General features: G+C 41.5%; 1 protein-coding gene across 1 annotated transcript in view; it reads right to left on the bottom strand.

The window, feature by feature from the left end:
* Positions 1 to 16,989, bottom strand: part of CAV1 (caveolin 1) — a 34,121-nt gene extending 17,132 nt beyond the window's left edge. The window contains exons 1-2 of the mRNA XM_028104939.2: positions 16,960 to 16,989; positions 15,377 to 15,541 (exon numbers count right to left, since the gene is read on the bottom strand). Of these exons, the coding sequence (XP_027960740.1) occupies positions 15,377 to 15,541; positions 16,960 to 16,989 (195 nt within the window). The remainder of the gene's footprint in view (positions 1 to 15,376; positions 15,542 to 16,959) is intronic.
* Positions 16,990 to 18,342: the final 1,353 nt, after the last annotated feature.

Genomic DNA, 18,342 nt, shown 5'->3' with positions numbered 1-18,342 from the left:
TTTTTATCATCCAGCGTATCTGACATTTATTTAATGGTTTGAGTGAGTGAGTGAGTGTGTGTGTGTGTGTGTGTGTGTGTGTGTGTGTGTGTCAGAGAGAGAGGGAGAGAGAGATTATTTCTGCTACTAGACTATAAGCTCCCTGGAATATTATACGTACTAAGTTAATATTTGCTGAATTAATGAATGAATTAGTGAATGCTGCCATTTTGCTACATTATATTTCTCTCTTTCTTCTATTTACAAGAGTAATAACCTGATAAAAATCTCCTTTAGGAAAGAAGTTCTGAATGTCTTATTATCCTGTCCAAGGGTAATTGCATTTATTGATTGCATTAATTTATTCTAACCCAGTCACAGTAATTTTGGTAAAAGAGTGATCAAAGGTGACTAATGACAGTGAAGTCAGATTAATTCAGTTTTTGCTTCTCATGAAATTTGGGTTCAAACCTACAGATGTACACATAGCTTTGCTTAGGGAGCTGATGAGTTCCTGAAGAATGTTCAGTTGGTCTGGAATTCAAACAACTTCATGTTTACCTTCAGAATCATATGGCTTGGGTGCTAAGTGATGGGATTAAAATCAGACAGGGCCCTAAATTTGAAACTTTTTATGGATCAGAGAGAAATAAACTATAGCTGGCTAATGGGAAAATCTGACTCAAAGCAATAGTGCTTCTGCTCTGTAGTTCTTAGTCATCTGATCCAATTGCTCACAGATGGGCTGTTAAAAGAACTTCAGAAATGTGGCCACATGAACTCAATGAATTTGACAACTGTCAGCACTCGGAAAGTCTGAGTATTTCTTATTGTGCTAGACCTTTTTAAGACCATTGCTCTAACTAAATTTGCAGGTAATGATGCACTGTGTTATGTGAACTAAGAGGAGTTAACTGGTTACAAAAAAAGATTCCTGAAAGTTTGTAACCGACTTTGGAACTGATTTTCTTATCTATCTTGGAACACAAAAAGCCCAATTTTGAGGCAAGGGCAATAAAAGGGACCACACAGTTCTGAGCACAGATGAGAAGGGGAAATGAACTCCAGCTCTTGATCTTTTTAGTCCCAAATATTTATTTGTGGTATATTTGCACTCAGCATGCTATCTGTTGATAGCTCAGTATTTCAAAAATGACTAGCTAAATCCCACAGCCTGAATATTAAGAATGAGAATGACCATTGGTAAAATCTAGGAAGAAGGTAATAAACGTAGTATAGATGAGGGGTCTTCCACCATTCTCTCTAATGGACTTCATGCACCTTTACAGGCTTCCACTCTTTTATGAATACTGGTCAAACAGATCACAGAATTTTAGAAATGAAAGCAACTTAGGGACCATCTAGTCTCTTCTTGATTGCTATAGGTGAAGAAACTGCTGTCCAAGGGTCCAAGTGACTTTTCCAAGGCCCAAGGTACCACTTGAGGTCAGTGACCGAGAGGGCTAGAATTCAGATTTCTTCTGAGGCTCAGTTTCCCCATCTGCTGTGAAGAGTGATTGGCATCAGTAAAGCACTTCTTAGTGACTTGAGGTCTCTTCTCTGCGCCAGGCACTGGAGAAATGAAGGAGACCTGCCTGTCCCTAGGTCCACTGAAGCTTCCTGTAGCCTCTGCAACCATTAGGAGAAAAACTAGTGCATGTCGTTAGCTCCACTTTAGTATGCCTGAGCCATGAACCCAGGTAGAAAAAGGGGGAAAAGGGATGACACTCTAACCAGATGATCTTCCTCTTGGGGAGAATAGAAAGAACAAGCAAAGAAAGGGGAAACAATAGGGCTGGATTACATAAGTGACATGAGATTTATCCCACATACAAAGTCTGTCTTTTGCAGTTGCTACAGTAGAGTCCCAGAAAGTATTTTTTGTAATTGGAATTTGAGAGACAATACCATATTCCAATAAAAATGCTAAAGACTCCCCAAGATGAGGACCTAAAGAAGTAATAATTTCCCCACTGTGGCCCTTATGGTCCTGAAAGTTTTATCATAGCACATGTTTTTATTATTAAGAAATTCTAACTGAGAGTCTAAACCAGATTCAATTCCAGCTCTTACATTAGCATCACCTGGGGAGCTTTCAAAAACAAAACAAAACACAGTACGTAGGCCTGGGCCCCATCATAGTTCAGTTCAGTTAGAATTTCTAGGGAATGGATAGACACAAAAGTATTTCAAAATGTTCCCCAGATGATCTACAGCTTGGGTAAAGAACCTCTGGTCGAAAGTCACAAAAACAGCCACCCTTTGCAGAAGCCATATTCTCTCATGGGTTTACATCACAATAAGGGTTTATTCAAGCTGAGAAATTGTATGAATATACAATGTGTAGGAGGGAGTGGATGGGCAGGCTTGCCATAAAGATAATGTTTCATACTGACCTTTTGGTACATACAATGCATGCATTTTGCAGTGTTCTACTTTTAGATGTTTACCACTTGCATTCTCAACCACTGTTTAAAACAATGCCATACTAACACCTCTTTGCCCCAAAACAAACCAGGTATCCTGATGGAATAGAGGGAAGTGTTTGTATGTATGCCGGTGCTTAATTATGATACTGTATGTCAATGTTGTTATACACCTAATTGTAATTGTAGAGGTAGAGGGATTTGAGAAGTTACATAGACAAGGAATTTAACACACAATCATTTTAAAACAACTGTGACACATTCCTGGGATTAACCATTATTATTACTTGGAATTTCTTCTCCCAGGTAACCTAATACTTTTTTTTTTTTAAACTAAGTGTACAACCCTTCCTCCTTTTTCCTTGTCCCGAATGGTGATTGTGTCAGAGCAGTATTTTTCTTGTAAGTCTCTTAATAACCTGGCATACCTAAAGGCAACTGTCATGCCACGTTCCCTTCCAGCTCTTCTAACGGATTGTTCAGACAAAGCAGTCCCTCCTCAGCCATACCTGAGAGTTTCTCTTCATCCCTATCTCCTTCCTTTTGTTATTCCTTAGGATCTTTCTAGCATCTCTACTTCCCTCATAAGATCAAAATAGGTACCCATTCTTAATAAATCTGACAAATAGCAAATGAAGTAGACAATCTTGTAGGTGACATTTCTTCTCATTACATTGTCCTTTTGATTCCATCCATTATACTTCCTTTATTTTTTTTTTTAAGATTTCATTTATTTATTTGAGAGAGAGAGAGCTTGAGAGAGAGAGGGCATAAGCGGGGGGGGGAGGGGTAGAAGGAGAAGCAAACTCCCCGCTGAGCAGGGAGCCTGATGTGGGACTCCACCCCAGGACCCGCATGACCTGAGCCAAAGGCAGATGCTTAACTGACTTAGCCACCTAGGCACCCCCATTATACTTCCTTTAAACTATCATTAAATTATTGAGATGTTTAGTGTTTATGAACAACTGGTAGACTTAGTTTGCATCCTCTATTGCCCAAGGGGAATGGAGCATGCTGGATTCATTTAAGGGTACATTTACAATAGTGATTATCACCTTGGAGATCTTGATCCCTTGGGGACTGTGGAATTATGAGCATATCCATTATACTCACCAAGCGTCTTGGTTTTCCACATCATAAGCTCCCACAGAAATGACAGCCCTTTCCTGGTATTTTCTTATTTTTCATAAATTTACCCATTTGTTTCCTACTTAATATCTATGTTTGTTATTTCTAGTCATTTAACATTATCTCACTTTGTATCTCACTTTTATCTTATTTTTATGGGTTTTTGGTATTTGTCAAAGTCACTTTGATGTTATTTTTATCACAGATGTTAACAAGGTCATTGTAATTGGTGTCATTTTTAAGTTGGGAGTCCCCTTAACCTGTTCATTCCAGTCACTGATAAAATATTAAACGTGCTAGGACTGTGGTCCTGGCTGTATGTTACGTACCAGTCACACCTAAAATTCTCATTACACATCATCACCCTTTTTTGATGGTTACTTCCTAGTCCTGTCTATTCTTAGCTGAAGAATGATCCTGATTTCCTACACTTAGCTTGTTGATAGGGAAGCTATTTGGAGTCAAATGGAGAAGTCTTACTTTTATACATGTTATAGTAAATCCACCTCCTCTCACAGGAGGTGAGAGAAAGAAGCACATCTGGAAAAGGAGCTGACATTCGTTTCACTTGGCACAGACATCAACAGTGAAATGAATGATGTCTGATCCTCCCTAGAGACTTCTATGTTTTGCCTATTCTTTTTTCTGAGGAGAAGGGATCTGAGATCTATGAAAGACCACCTCTGAGGTACAAAGAAATTCTTTGCTGTTGGAATAGTGGATATTAATGGTCACCACCTCCCAGCTAGTGAAATCTCAGATCTCTGTGTACTTAACATGTAGAAATAAGAAAGCCAAAGAGAAGGAAAAAGAGGCTTGGGTTTCTCAAAGCTGTTGTCTCCTTTAGGTGTGGAAGGTTTGGATTTTTCTTCAGGGCTGCCTCCTGACCTAGTCATTCCTCTGATGTTTGCCACTGTCCGAGGCATATGGGTGGTCTGACAGGGGGTCCTTCCACCCCTCTCTTTGAAAGGAATTTCTCATGTGGCCTGAGATCCACTTGTCAGTCTTCACATTTCTGCCCCAGTGGGCAATGCAAAGCAGCAGTGATGATATCTCTTGGTGTTCTGGGAATTTGCTTGTTCTGCCTGACAGATACTTAGGAGTTTAGCCTAATCCTCCAGGCCCCAGGAGACCATCCAGGTGCCACCGCCTGCTTACTGAAGGCTCAGGAGAGATGCATCTGTGTCCTCCTCAAACAGGAGATAAAAATACAACTCTTAATAAATATATACATAGAACATGTTTTTTCTTTGGTAAATAGAAGAATGTTCCTGGATGTCCTTAATTATTTGGATATGCTTTTTCTTAGAAGGTTTAAAATGTGGCTGCCATTGGGAAAAGGGGCAAAGAAAGACATTCAGTAATGTAATCCTATTGTCTTTTCACTCACAGGAGACATTCAGTTACTTAAAGAAGAATTTCAGATTTCCTCAGCAGATTCAATTTGACATCCATTTTCTGACGGCAGACTCAGTGTGGAGCCCTGAGATAGGTATTGGGCAGTCACAGCCCTGGGGCCACCAGGGTGCCACTGTCCTACCCTGAAGGACTCAGGCATGCAATGGGAAGGAAGCGGGGGGGAGAGGCATAGGGAAAGAGAAGCAGAATACTCAGAGGGCTTTGATATATGCCAAAATAAAGATAAAAATAAAATGTGGTGGAAGCAAAGTGAAGAGATGACCAGTTCCTATGAGCATGGTCAGCAAAGGCTAACAGAAGCCCCCATGTCTCATGGTAAGCCCTGGCAGATGGCTGCAATTCTGTCAGGCAGGCTCTGGTGCAGTAGGACTCATGACATGCTCTGTGCCTGGTGTGGAGCAGGTGCTTCCTAAGTATTTGTTGAATGGCCTTCCTAAGGGAGCATAATATCTGAGAATGATTCTTTTTTTTAATTTTTTTTTAAAGATTTTATTTATTTGACAGAGAGAGACACAGCGAGAGAGGGAACACAAGCAGGGGGAGCGGGAGAGGGAGAAGCAGGCTTCCTGCGGAGCAGGGAGCCCGACATGGGGCTCGATCCCAGGACCCCAGGATCACGACCCGAGCCAAAGGCAGACGCTCAACGACTGAGCCACCCAGGCGCCCTCTGAGAATGATTCTCATTCTCACCTCTATAACTAGAGTGGTAGAGGGGTTTACTCAAAACAGTTTGGTGAATTGGTGGTTATTAACTATTTTAGACAAAAAATTTCTCTCCCTACTAAAAAGATGATGCTCAGGATCAAGTGAGGAAGAGATCTGTTGACCTAACCAAAATAATTGGTGGTGAAATCCAATGAATGCCATTCTATTTCCATGACATATTTTGGTATACCCATTTCCAGCCATATATTAGTACTGCTAATCATCTAGAAAAGGTCAACAGTGAGCCATGATTTCAGTTGTTCTTCTGAGAGATTAATGGTGTCTTGTAAAATGCCCTATTAAGTCTATTCCTTACTTCTGGCATTTGTTTTTGAGAACAAATACATAATTACTAGGGAGGAAGTCTCAGAGAAACTACTTTCGGGATTAAAGAGGCATTTCTCCCACCAGCATACAACTCAGGTTTTTCTCAATTGTTTTCTGTTTCACAATGTATTACTGTAATGGCACAAATGTCTGGAAATCAAACAGGCAAATTGAGGACCCTAAATGAAGCTGTTACATTCAAAGTGCCTGTTAGGACCTGCTTTATTCTCTCACACTTGCTCCTCCCCATGTATCCAGGCAGGATCAGCCACACCCCGGGCTCTTCCTGGGTAGTCAGGGTGCTTTAAAGACTCAGGCGATTCAGCACAAGCCAGCATTGCAGCTTGTCTGGTTCTGGGCATGTGTTGTACTTCTAATCACTGAGACCACACCCCCACTTTATACCCCAGTTCTGGTCTTTGAGACTTGATCCTCCCTGGTTTGTTGGGAACTCACCCAGCATCCAGATTGCTGGAGGTCTGAGATTTTACATTAGTCTTCACATTGGTCCTTCCCCCTCCTGCCCCAGCCTACCTGCCAGGATCTAGAGTCAGACCTTAGAGCTACAAGCCTGTCACTCCCAACTCAGAGGACTTCTGGAATCCCCCTTGCCAAATGCTGCCCACCTACTCTAAGAACACAGCCATCTCTTTCTGCACTATGGTGATACTGCAGGCTGCTTGGATTATGATCTTTGCTGGAGAGAGAGAGAGGCACTGGAGTGCTGTGGTTAAGAACCTGGGCTCTAGGGTCTCACTGTCTAGGTTCAAACTCTGACAAAGCTACTTCTTTCTTACCTCTGTAATTCTGAGTAAGTGGCTAAGCCTGAGTTTCCTGATCTGCAAAGTGAATGTGATGGTGAGAATAATAGTCCCTACCTCAAACGTGATGGTGATAAAAATAGTCTTCCATAGTCATTGGAGGAGGAATCTGTGCCACCAAGCTAGCCTGTAGGAATGTTGGAGGAAGCATTCCATCGCCTGTTTCACTCTCCCTGCACATCCAGCACTCTTTGGCCCCATTGCTTGAAGTTAGCCCTTTCTATTAGTGAAGGCCATAACTCATGAGTTGGCTTCCTGGCCTAATAATGCCCTGTGTGATGCTGTGGCCTATAAAGGGACAAATGCCTTGGCTGGGCACAGGAGGCCCTGCTGATCTGGGTACTGCTTGTGTCCCTTGCTCTGGCTACACTGTGTCATCAGACATGGCAGCATTGTGCAAAGAGATGGATGTGGGGATCCTGGAGTGGGCATGTGCAAAGCACAGTCCAGCACAGAGTGGGTGTCAGGACAGGGAGAAGGGGCCTGTGGTTCTCTTTGTCTCTGTTTCTACCAATCTTCCACTTTCTCACTACTTGGGTCCAGATATCAGCATCTTTTTCAGTTACTCATTTAAGTGAGAAAATGTAATTGTGTTTGATACCTGCAACAAATAGGAGATGATGCAGTGCAATCTCTAGACACAATTTGTCTTTTTACATAGAGTCTATCAATGCCTGTTGGTACTATAATGTCTTTGCTAAGCTCAGGAATTGAAAATTGAATGCAGTTTTTAAAAACTTCACTTTTAAATTGCTATAAGATAGAGAATTAAGCACATACAAATAGCATCAAAATTTATTTAAGCCTCCTCCGAATTAAAAATGCCTGGCTCTTAATTACCTAAACAGCTGACAGTGACTAAAGGGGAAGCTTGGTCGTGCCTTTAGGAATATGTATTCCCCTACCATGAAATAATGACCAATAACAAGACATCTTCTTAAGGTTCAATAAAGGAAACAAGATGTATTTTATATCTGAAACATCAACATAGTTCCCATGAGAGGCAGGAAATAGGTATTCCCTGCAGGTGTAAATCTGTTCTACCAATTAATTCCCCTGGTAGTTGCACAGTACATGGATCATGCAGATTTCCTTTAAGACAAAATTAAAAACACTTCCCCTGTCCTAAACAATGGTTCATGTGAAAGCATGCCATTTTATGTTTCCTGGACTAACTGAAAAATAGTTAAAACTATTTTAAACATTTTAATCTTTGATGGAAGAGCTGACACAATATGTAATGGAAGGATGTCAGTTTCATTAACCCTATGTTGCAGGGGAAAGAAACTAAGGTTTGAGGGTGGAGTAGATTGGCACTTAAGAGCTCCTTCAAGTTATAGCGCAGCTTGATAGTTGTGACGAAGGGCAGGAGAGGGGTCATGTGGGACAGCAGAGAGGAAATGTGAAAATTTTGCCCATTCTGCTAAAAATTAGTGTGTGTAGGGATTTCTAATGTATTCCAGGTTATAGGAATCAGTTATAGGCCATTGCCAATCCATCTGTGACCATATACTTTTTCTTCCAAGGTAGGACACTTCTGAATATGGAAGGGGCACTATTAATAATTACTCAGGGTTGATCAGTATTAACTTGTCTGTATGCAGCAACCTAGAGCATATGGCTACCCCACTCCTAGGTCACCCTGCAATGCTAAGCTTATGGTTGGCCATAAGCCCAAGTGGCCTCAAGGGATGGAGAACCATTGAGCAAAGTTGATTGGGAGCCCTCAATGATGTTTCAAAACTCTCTGGCAGGATTTAAACTGGCCTGACCTTCAAATATTCTTCTGGCAGGGAGAATATCTAGAATTATGTAGTGTTACTGTATAGTCCTGTATTTTCTTAGGATAGAACCATCCAGAATGTATGTCTTTAAGCCACCTTTCTAAACCTAACTTCACAATGTAATTATATAGGGAACTTTGAAAAACACAGATCCTTAGGCTCCAGCCCTAGATATTCTAATTTAATAGACCTATAGTAAGCTCAAGCACCTGTGTTTTCAAAAATTTCTCTGGTGATTCTGATGCCTAGCCACATTTGAAAGCCCTCTTGGGTTTGTAAAGAGGCTATAGGGTTTTTAAAGAGCTGCAAATTTCAAATTTTCAATATGAATATTAGAACTTGAGAGCCAATACAAGAAGAGAATATATGAAAGAGGAACAGAAATATTTTCCATAATTTAATTATATTTTGTGTAGGACCAGAACAGAGGCAAATTGTTTAAAAATATATATATTCCTTATTTTGCTTATGCCTTGTTTACTGGCTCAGGAACAATTTACAGAAATATTATAGATGAGTCATTTTTTGAACTAAGCCCTGAAAGATATAAAGTTTTAACAGTAGAATTTGGTAAAGGAATTCCAGTAAAAATTTGCAAAGGAAACTATATAAACAGAGGCGAGGAAATAACTGTAAACTCTGTGTGAGTAGTGTTCATATCTAGTTCTAGATGGTAGCCACTGGCATAGTGCATAATAATTATTTATTGAAAGGTGGATGGCTTTTGGAGGGAATGCTATTATATGAGAATGACTCTCATTCTTTTCTTTATAGTTAGAGAAATTGAAGCATAGGAACAAAATAGCTTGCCCAAAATATTTTTAGGGCTGGTGTTTATTAGCTTTTATTAGCTAAATAAGTTCGATCCCTATTTATAAGCCTAATTCTCAGGGATTACTGAGGGAAAGAAATCTGTTGGCCCTGACATTCTTTACTCCTTCCTTGGTGTCCAGTCCTACACTAACGGGACTAGATGCTTTCTAGTTGAAAGAGATCATGAAAGCAATAGGCCGTTATGCTGAAACCTAAACTGATCTGATTACTATGTGCATGCCTTTCCTAGACTGTTAAAGAAGAAGAATTTTGTCTGTGCATATTTAAAAATGATTACATTCAAGTTTTAGAGAAGAAAGTTAAAGAAGTTGCAAACATATTTTTTCTTATCTTGGCACAATACTCTTTCCACTTTATCAGGGTGTATGTCAGGCATTTATCTAGGGGCTGAGGGTTTCTTTTTTTAGGAACTTCTTTTAAAAGAAGTATAGTGTGCAAATTTTTTCTCCATGGCCTTAGGGTACTATAAAGGAGCTAATATACAAGGTCCAGAGTGTGGAAGAAGAAAGGGCGTGTGGTTCTTGGTGTAAACCATCTTTGGGTGAAAACAGAAGCCTTGCCCTTTCCCCACACAAACCAAGCCAGGAGGATCGTGAAAGGGCCTAGAACCCCACAGGTCAGTGCACACAGCCCCATTCTGGTAGGGGCTAATTCTCTGTGGGCCTTTCATCATAGAGAACTTATGTTGAAAAGTAGGGCAAACTAAAAAGCAGTTTCATTCAAAATATGAAAATGTCTGTTATTTTAATGGACTTGAGTGGGCAGGACACATAAGCAGGTGGTTTTTCAAATTACTGGACCTTCCAGATGCTGCTTACTATTGCAGCTGTTCTTACTTTAAGCCCTTTTAAAATGTAGCCAGCTCTGCTATTAATTGGAAGAATAAGCCACATCATGAACTTTTTCTTAATTCAAAGATATTTGGTGTATCTGGTCTTAAAGTTTAATAAATATTATGAAATTTTATTCAGCTAAAACTAAATTATTTTTTGACGATTGGAGATGGAGAAGAAAAAGAGACTTTCTTTTAATAATTATTTAAAATGTACATCATTGTTGGCTGAACTTGAAAGTGTTTTCAGATGCTTAAGGATGAATAATATACCCCATTTAGTATCGTTCAGTGATGTGAGAATAAATCCCACCAAAAATGAACATAATGCTCTTTTACAAGCTGGAGATTCTGAATTCCATGACTGATCTTATATGTGGCAGAATATCAGTCACCATGGTGTGGAGCTATCTCCTAAACAAATAAATAAACAAAACCAATACCAATTCCAACAGAAGTGAATATTAATGGGGTGCTGAGTGCTTTGAGACAGTCTGATCTTTTAAATCTTATTCTTTGATTATATGTATATCAGATAAATATAGAATTTGAAATTACCATTATATTGAGATTAATCAAAAATCACTCTAGAATATTTTCCAGTTGAAAGGGATTCAGGAGGCATTAAGACGTTATTTTGAAATCAAAACCAATCTGATTACCATGTTATGACTTTTTTTGATGGCTAAAGAAAATTTGTGTCTGAGCATATTTAAGAATTATTACATTCAAGTTTTAGGATAGAAAGTTACAAATGTATATTTTTATTTTCCAACAAGTCTTCTCTCAGATGTTCTGATATTTCTCAGGACTAATCTCAGAATCATCTCAAATCATTTCTCTCCTCATAGCAATCGTCTCTAAGAATCACATAATCTTGTCTATTCTTCCCTTATTTCAAAATATCTGTTTTGGACAGTAACCGTTTGATAACATGGATAAAGTTTTAAACTTCTATAGCCCTTAAATTTCTCCTAAGGAATTGGAAGTTAGACTGGTAACCATTATGTTCTCTTCCAATTCTCAGATTTTGTCATTTTATGCTTGTCTGATTTTATCCCCAGGGCCACTGCATACTGTCGTTCTCATTTCATGTCTAGACCACGGTGCAATTACATCTTAACTGTTCTCTGCTTAACCAGACTGACTACCTTTCATTACATCCTATAGCTTATCTTCAAGAAAGCCCACCCTCATCATGTCATATTTAAATGTGAACTCTTGTTGAGATGATAAAGTCCAAACTTATCATGAGTGCTGGATAAAGGACTCTGCCATCTGGCCATGATCAGTCTGTTCATTTTTATGACCTACCACTCTGCCACATGAATTCTCTAATTCCAGTCAAAATGGGCTACTAAACCTTCCATCATGCCCTGTATGAGACGTTCCCATCTCCATGCCTGGCTTATTTAGAATGCCCTCCTGTCCTTTTCTCAGCCATTTGCATTCTGTTTGTCCTTCCTGATCCAACTCAGATTGCACTCTTTCATGCCCTTCTCTATTAAACTATCTATAATCCATCTTCCTTCCCTCACCCTGTTGTCCTATCCACAGTAGGGTCTCCCTAACACTTAATATCAATACCATTCACTTTTTTAAAAACTTTATTGAAGAATAATTGACAAATATAATTGTATGTATTCAAAGTATACAATGTGATGATCTGATATACATCTACATTGTTTGATTACCAATATCAACATAATTAATGCCATTCACTTTTTAAAAACCTTTTTATTATTCAGTATTCAATATTGCTTATTTTTTATTATAGGATATATTTGATCTATTTGATCATCAAAATGATAATGAGAAGGTTTACAGTAGAGACCACATAAAACAGCATGTCACTTAAAAAAGAAAGTGAAAATACAAAACCAAAAGTGGGAGAGAGGAGTAACATGTATTAATGAAACTTAAAATCTAGCTATAGGTTTCCTGGCAGTCAAAACAAAAAAGGACCCATTAGTTACCATTTGGCAGAGACTTACTATTGTGATATGGTGTGTGTATTTTTTAAAACTTTCTATCTATATGCACCTTGTCTCTCTAACTCTAATTCTTGTGATTTCTAGGACTTATTTTAGGAATTATCCTTTGTAGTATGTGGCACAGTGTGTAGTCTAACATATGATGAGTTTAATAAATTAGTTGATTGGTGGCTAATATATCAGAAGTCTAAATTTGAAGCTATTTTATTTATATAGAAATTTCAAATAAGTACATAGTTGACTTACAACTATAGTTGACATACAAATGAAAATGTGAACATAAAAAGAAGACATAGAAATCTCAGAGGAAGAATGAAGAGTCTGAAGTTGTGACCACTTTAATCAGATGAAATTTTAAAAAGCATTCATAGCCTACTATTTTGGGATAAATGTCTATACAGATGTAATATAGTACAGCCTTTAATAAGATAAGAAACCTATTTTATTGGAACTACATTGTGTAGACTAATTTACTGACTTTTCCTTCCCTCCCTAAGTAGCTGTTTTATGAGACTGAAAGGATACCGTACAGATATACCATGCTGTTCCTCACACTGTACATCAGGGTTTCATTTCTTCTCCATCTAAAGTTATTTTTCTAAACTTGGTAGAAGAGCCTTTTTAAAATGTAGGGAACTAGTCTGGCGCTGTCCAAAAGCAATTTCTGTGATGATGGAGATGTTCTATACCTGTGCTGTCCAATTCAGGAGCCAGTAACCTCATGTGTTGAGAGCTCAGAATGTGTCTAGTGTCGACTGAGGAACTGAATTTTAAATTATACTTAATGTTAATTACTTGAAATTTAAATGGAAAGAGTCATAAGTGGCTAGTGACTACAGAACTGGCAGGGGCAGCTTTTACAGAGCTGCTTGCCTCTAAATAGAACCTTCCATACCTGATTTGGTACCTTGACCACTGTTTCTTTATTATCACATGAAGTTTTAAGCTACCATGCATTAACAGTAAAACTTTGGATGTTTTTATTATTTTAAGAAGTCTGTGTTGTCAAAAGTAAAATTTAGGGAGATTTATTATTTACTGCCATGTAATGTAAACATGGAGAGGATCATCCCTGTTTCTGTCATTATGTTTGTTCTTGGACTCAAAGAAAAGCACTTCTAAAATAGGAGTCTCCATAGGGTCTAGGCCACTGTTCCTGGGCTACTGGAAGATGGCACTCTCCGGGCAGAATTTGCACTTGTAGCCTGGGTGTCTCTCTGTAGGGCATTCTCTGAAGTCCTCTCTCAACTGGGCATCTGAGTAAGTGGGCCTACCAAATTCTTCTCAAGGTGGATGTTTCTGATTGTCTTGTTTTGCTCATAGGAGCAAATGGGAGGTGTTTGCTTTCTCTAGGCCAGCAGGAGCTTGCTCTAACTCTTCCTTTTAATTTTTTTTAATGTGAGGATCCCCACACTTGCTCTTTGAAATGCTATTCTGTTAACTGCTATTTCCTCTAAGCCTGTTATGTCTTTTTTCCATCTGCGTTGAAGTCTCTTTTCCCAGTGGAGCCTTTCTTTCTCAGCTTAGTCATGCTATGTGTGGAGACCCACATCCACACTGCTGGCCTCTCTGACTCATCCTGGGAGGCTTGCTTGCTCCAGGAACCCCACTCACACTGCGGTGGAACAGCAGGGAGGCTCCAATGAAGCCAGCCCTTTCTGAAATCTGCCTCTTTTCCTGGCATCTCTTCTTCTTGTCTAAAGCTACATGAGGAGGGGAAAAAGCAAAAATGTCCTTACCCCCCTTTAAGGTAACAGTTTTAGTAAATAGTTTGTAGCAACTCCAATTTCCAGTTTATAAGCTACTTTTGTTATTGCTGCTGCTTTTAAATATTCCATAATCTGGCTAGTATAAAAACCCACTAATGCTCCAGTTTTCCTTTTTCCTCCACCAGCAAGCCAAGAGAGTCAATTCTGACAGTTACATTTTCCTTCCAGTTACAGGTTAAATTGTTTCCCTTTTTGAAATATTATTCATAAATGTGAACAGTTTCTGAACTATAGCTCCTCCCATCCACAGATAGGAGACTGGCTAGGTGGAAATTGCTCATCTGCCCCATTGGCTGTTCTGGAGTTGTTCAGAGTGGGTCTTCACACTGTAATCTTCCAGGCCAGGGTTTTCCTTGGCCCTCCCTACCCCTCAAAGAAAACCCTCTGCCAAGAATGGCTCAGGCCCATGATTTCCCAATCCAGATGGGTTCAGACAATAAATTTCTCTGACTTGATTTGCTAAAAGGATCAAAGCTGAATAATATAATGATAATCAAAAACTGATCACTGACTCAAATCTTAGTTTGGCCAATAACTCATTCAATTGACTTATTATTTTTTTAATCACTAAACACATTCTGAAAGTATAAAAAGGAACTCCAACCTGAGTGTCCCATTAACTCAGAGAAGCCTGATCCAGGCAGTCACTAAAGAAGCAACTTTATATACCTAACTAGAGGTGTCTATGGGAGAAATCTAAGAGGCACATATTATTTTTGGTTGTGTAAATTAGCTTGGTTTTGCACGAGTACCACTTTTTTCCATTAAAATTCTCTCTCTCTCTCCATATATACATATATAATATATATCATATGTATTCTTTGTCCTTAGTCTGAAGCATTTTACCCCCTTATTTTTAAGAAAACAACTTCAGGTTATCTTGATTTGAGCTGGGAGAACCTGCCTACCCGTTTGCATCTTGGCACAAGACCTTACACAATGACCTTACTGCTTTAATTCTATGTGCAGTGGGGCACCACCCTTCACTAGACTTTAAGCCTGGGAATAGACAGAGGGTGACCTGAAAGACAACTATGTTACTCTCCCAAGAGTGGGGGTCAATCTGTTGCAGAGATCTGGAGGTTCATTTGCCAGGAGAAAAGTGCAGTTATATGAAACTCAAGTTAGCTAAATTCCAGCTGAACTAACCAGCAGGAGGGGGGGAGGGGATATGTGACATTTTTGACAACTGTGGGAGCTTCCACATTATCAAGCCCTGAACACGGTGTGTGTGGCAAAGGTACAGAAGGATGCACAGACTGCTTGCCAGAGGAGAGCTGTCCCAACCCTGACAGCATCCCTGGGGCAGGGGGCATGGAGGGGGGGGCGTCCTTTACACGCTGGCCGCCTCACCTTACCTTGACCACATCGTCGTTGAGATGCTTGGGGTCGCGGTTGACCAGGTCGATTTCTTTGGTGTGCGCGTCGTACACTTGCTTCTCGTTCATCTCTTCTGCCATGGCCTTGTTGTTGGGCTTGTAGATGTTGCCCTGTTCCCGAATGGGAACAGTGTAGAGGTGTCCCTGCGCGGGGCAGACGGCCAGGAAGGGGAGGGTGGCCGGGGAGATGGGAAGAAAATTTCAAAAAGAAAAACAAGCGATCAGAAGTCAGCCTGGCGGCGGGGCAAACCTCGAGGCTCAAAATCGAACTAACCGCTTAGGCAGCGGTGGATCAGCGCACAGTAAACTCCTTGACGCCGCAAGCTTTTTAAGAGGATCGAGGAGAGGACACCACACCCCTCCGTACCAGGCAGGGAGCTCCGGTCTCCCCTGCCCGCCACCAGGGGTCAGGGCAAACCCCGCGGTGCGGTCCGCCCAGGCCCCAGCCCGGCGCACGCCCAGCCCACGATACCCTGCGGAGACCCCAGCAGGGGAGGGGACCCGATCTCCGACTTTTGTCCAGCCACTCTCTCCGACACGCCACCCTCGCCCCGAATGCTTCACCTGCTTTATTTTCCCGTCCCCCTGGCGCCCATTCCTTCCCTCAATAAGCTCTTCCAGCTTATCTTTCAGATCCAGTTTGAACCCCCGACCCATGGAGTCTCCCCATTTTTGTTGCTTTCTGGTCGCATCTCCCTCACCCTGTTCGCGTCCTCCACCCTCTGTGAGCCCTCTTTGTCCCTACATTGCTCTCCCCACCCCCGTGGTGGTCACAGTGCCGAAAGCCCCCATCTCTGGACCAAACCATGTGTCAACCCCCCTAAACTCCCTAGAACAACGATATCTCACCTGCACAGCTCCGTCAACCCACCCTCAGGTGACTCTTAGGCTCCTGCCGGCCGGTGGCTGAGCCACTGCCGCGTTTGGGAAAACGAAGTCTCCACACCCGGGCGGAGCCCGAGCGCAGGAGGGTGGTTGGAAGGGGTGGTGGTAGTTGGGGGGAGGAGAGGTCCATCCCTCTCCAAACACCCCCGCCGGGCGCCAAGATGCTGGAAGAGTTCTTGAGGTGGCCCAAGAGCTTTGGAAAGTGCAAACATGATGCTCTCCGCCCCAGCCAACCCGTCCAGGAGCCTGGCGGGGAGTTGCGGGGACTGTTCCCAGGATTGCGGGTAAATGACTTCCCACCCTGCGTTCCAGTTCGCCGCCTCTCAGCAGGCAGGGGCTGGACTGTGGGAGTCCCGCAATAAAGCAGCAAGCTGCACCCCCGACCCACCTAGAAGTTTGTCCTCAGTACTAATTTCAGGACCCCGGCCCCCTTTCCGCCTCCTTCTAGTTTAGGGGCGCCCGGCCCCCTTTCTAAATAGGAAAATAGAAAACATTCCTGCCTCCTCTTCACCTCCCCTCCCAGGCCCATTCCGCAGAGGTGCCAGCGCGAGAGGAGTGTTCCAAAGTCGAGAGAGGGCTGGGGCAGGGAAAGCAGTCGGAATTTTTGGAGTGGGAGATAGCAGAAGGAGGCACTCCTTGTACTCCCCAGGGCCCGGCGCGCACCCACCCAAGCCTACCTCGGAGTCTACGTATTTGCCCCCAGACATGCTGGCCGGTGGCTGGATGAAGGCTCTGAGATTTCCCTGGGTTGTTATTTAAGGGAACTGAGGAAGGAAGATCTTGTATTGTATGGGGGAGAAAAAGGCGCTGGCGGGGGGGGGGGGGGTGGTGGCTGGGAGGGAGCCTCCTGGCCGCCTGCCAAGGGTTTGTTCTGCAGCGGTTGGCCAGGACTTGTGCTGCGCCGGGTCTAGGCACATCCCCAAGGTTCTGGCAGCAGAGGGCGGGGAGCGCCCGCAGGGAGCAAAGAGCAATGGGAAAGCGTTTCACGGGCGCTGGGTTGCTTGGGCAAATAATTCAAACCTGGGGCAAGATTTTCCCAGTTATGAACCACTCAGAGGCGTCCTGCAGAGAGCGAATGTTTTCGCAGTGCATCATGCTCACAGGGTGGGGAGCGCTCAAGCAGAGATGCCCAGTATGGGCACCCGAGCTTCAGAAAGAATTCAGCTCTGCTCTAAGCCGTTTGTTCTCATCGCCCACGTTCCATCTCAGCCCAAGACACAACTATCTCCCAGTTTCACAGAGGAAGGGATGAAAAATGACCCAGAACGTTTAAGTGCATTTCACATTTAAACACAAGGAAGGAATTTGTGTGGTTTCGTGTGTGTGGTGGACTTTTGGTGGCACTCCTTTACATCTAGTTGGTGGGGATGGAAACTGGGAGAAGCAGACATGCAGAATTTAACATTTCCCAACCAGTTCTGAAATTTTCCACAATGCTTTGAAATAAATGAAAATGTTAAACTTTACTGATTTTTTTGGAACAAAGGACATTCATGCCAACATGTTATGCCATATTTATAAAATGTGTAAATTATTTACAATTGTAGAAATATTTAATTGGAGCTTCAAGTTTATCAGAGTTTTTTTTCTAATGTACTTGCTTGTGAGTTAGAGGTCACCTGGTTTTTCTACTAATTGATTAGAAGTTTAGAAAGTTGTTAGCAATTAAAATATTTTATCTATTCCTGAATTTGGGGATGCTTTTTTTTTTACTGTAAAGCAACACAAGATGAATTAAACAATAAGCAGTAGTTTTGTATTTGGGCTATAATAAGTCAAGAAATTCACTGTCCAGAAAGGACATTTTACCTAAGGTTCCATATGCAATCAAAAGTAAAATTATGACTTGAAATAAAAAAGCTGAGAATATACATGAAGGGGCATAGGTTACATTAAAAAATACTGGCAGTCTGACATGGGGGTGGGGGCACAAAAGGGGGAAGAGAAGATGGAATAGAGGATGGAAACTTGGAGTTGATTATCTAGTTAGAGAGAAGATATAAAAATATAAAAGAGAACTATAAAGGACAGACTTGTTTATAGTAAAAAAAAGCAATACA

Source organism: Eumetopias jubatus, unplaced genomic scaffold, assembly GCF_037043125.1.
Source record: "Eumetopias jubatus isolate StellerSeaLion01/CBP00866 unplaced genomic scaffold, mEumJub1_p1.0 scaffold_14, whole genome shotgun sequence".
NCBI lineage: Eukaryota > Metazoa > Chordata > Mammalia > Carnivora > Otariidae > Eumetopias > Eumetopias jubatus.
This window is presented reverse-complemented; position numbering and strand designations above follow the sequence as displayed.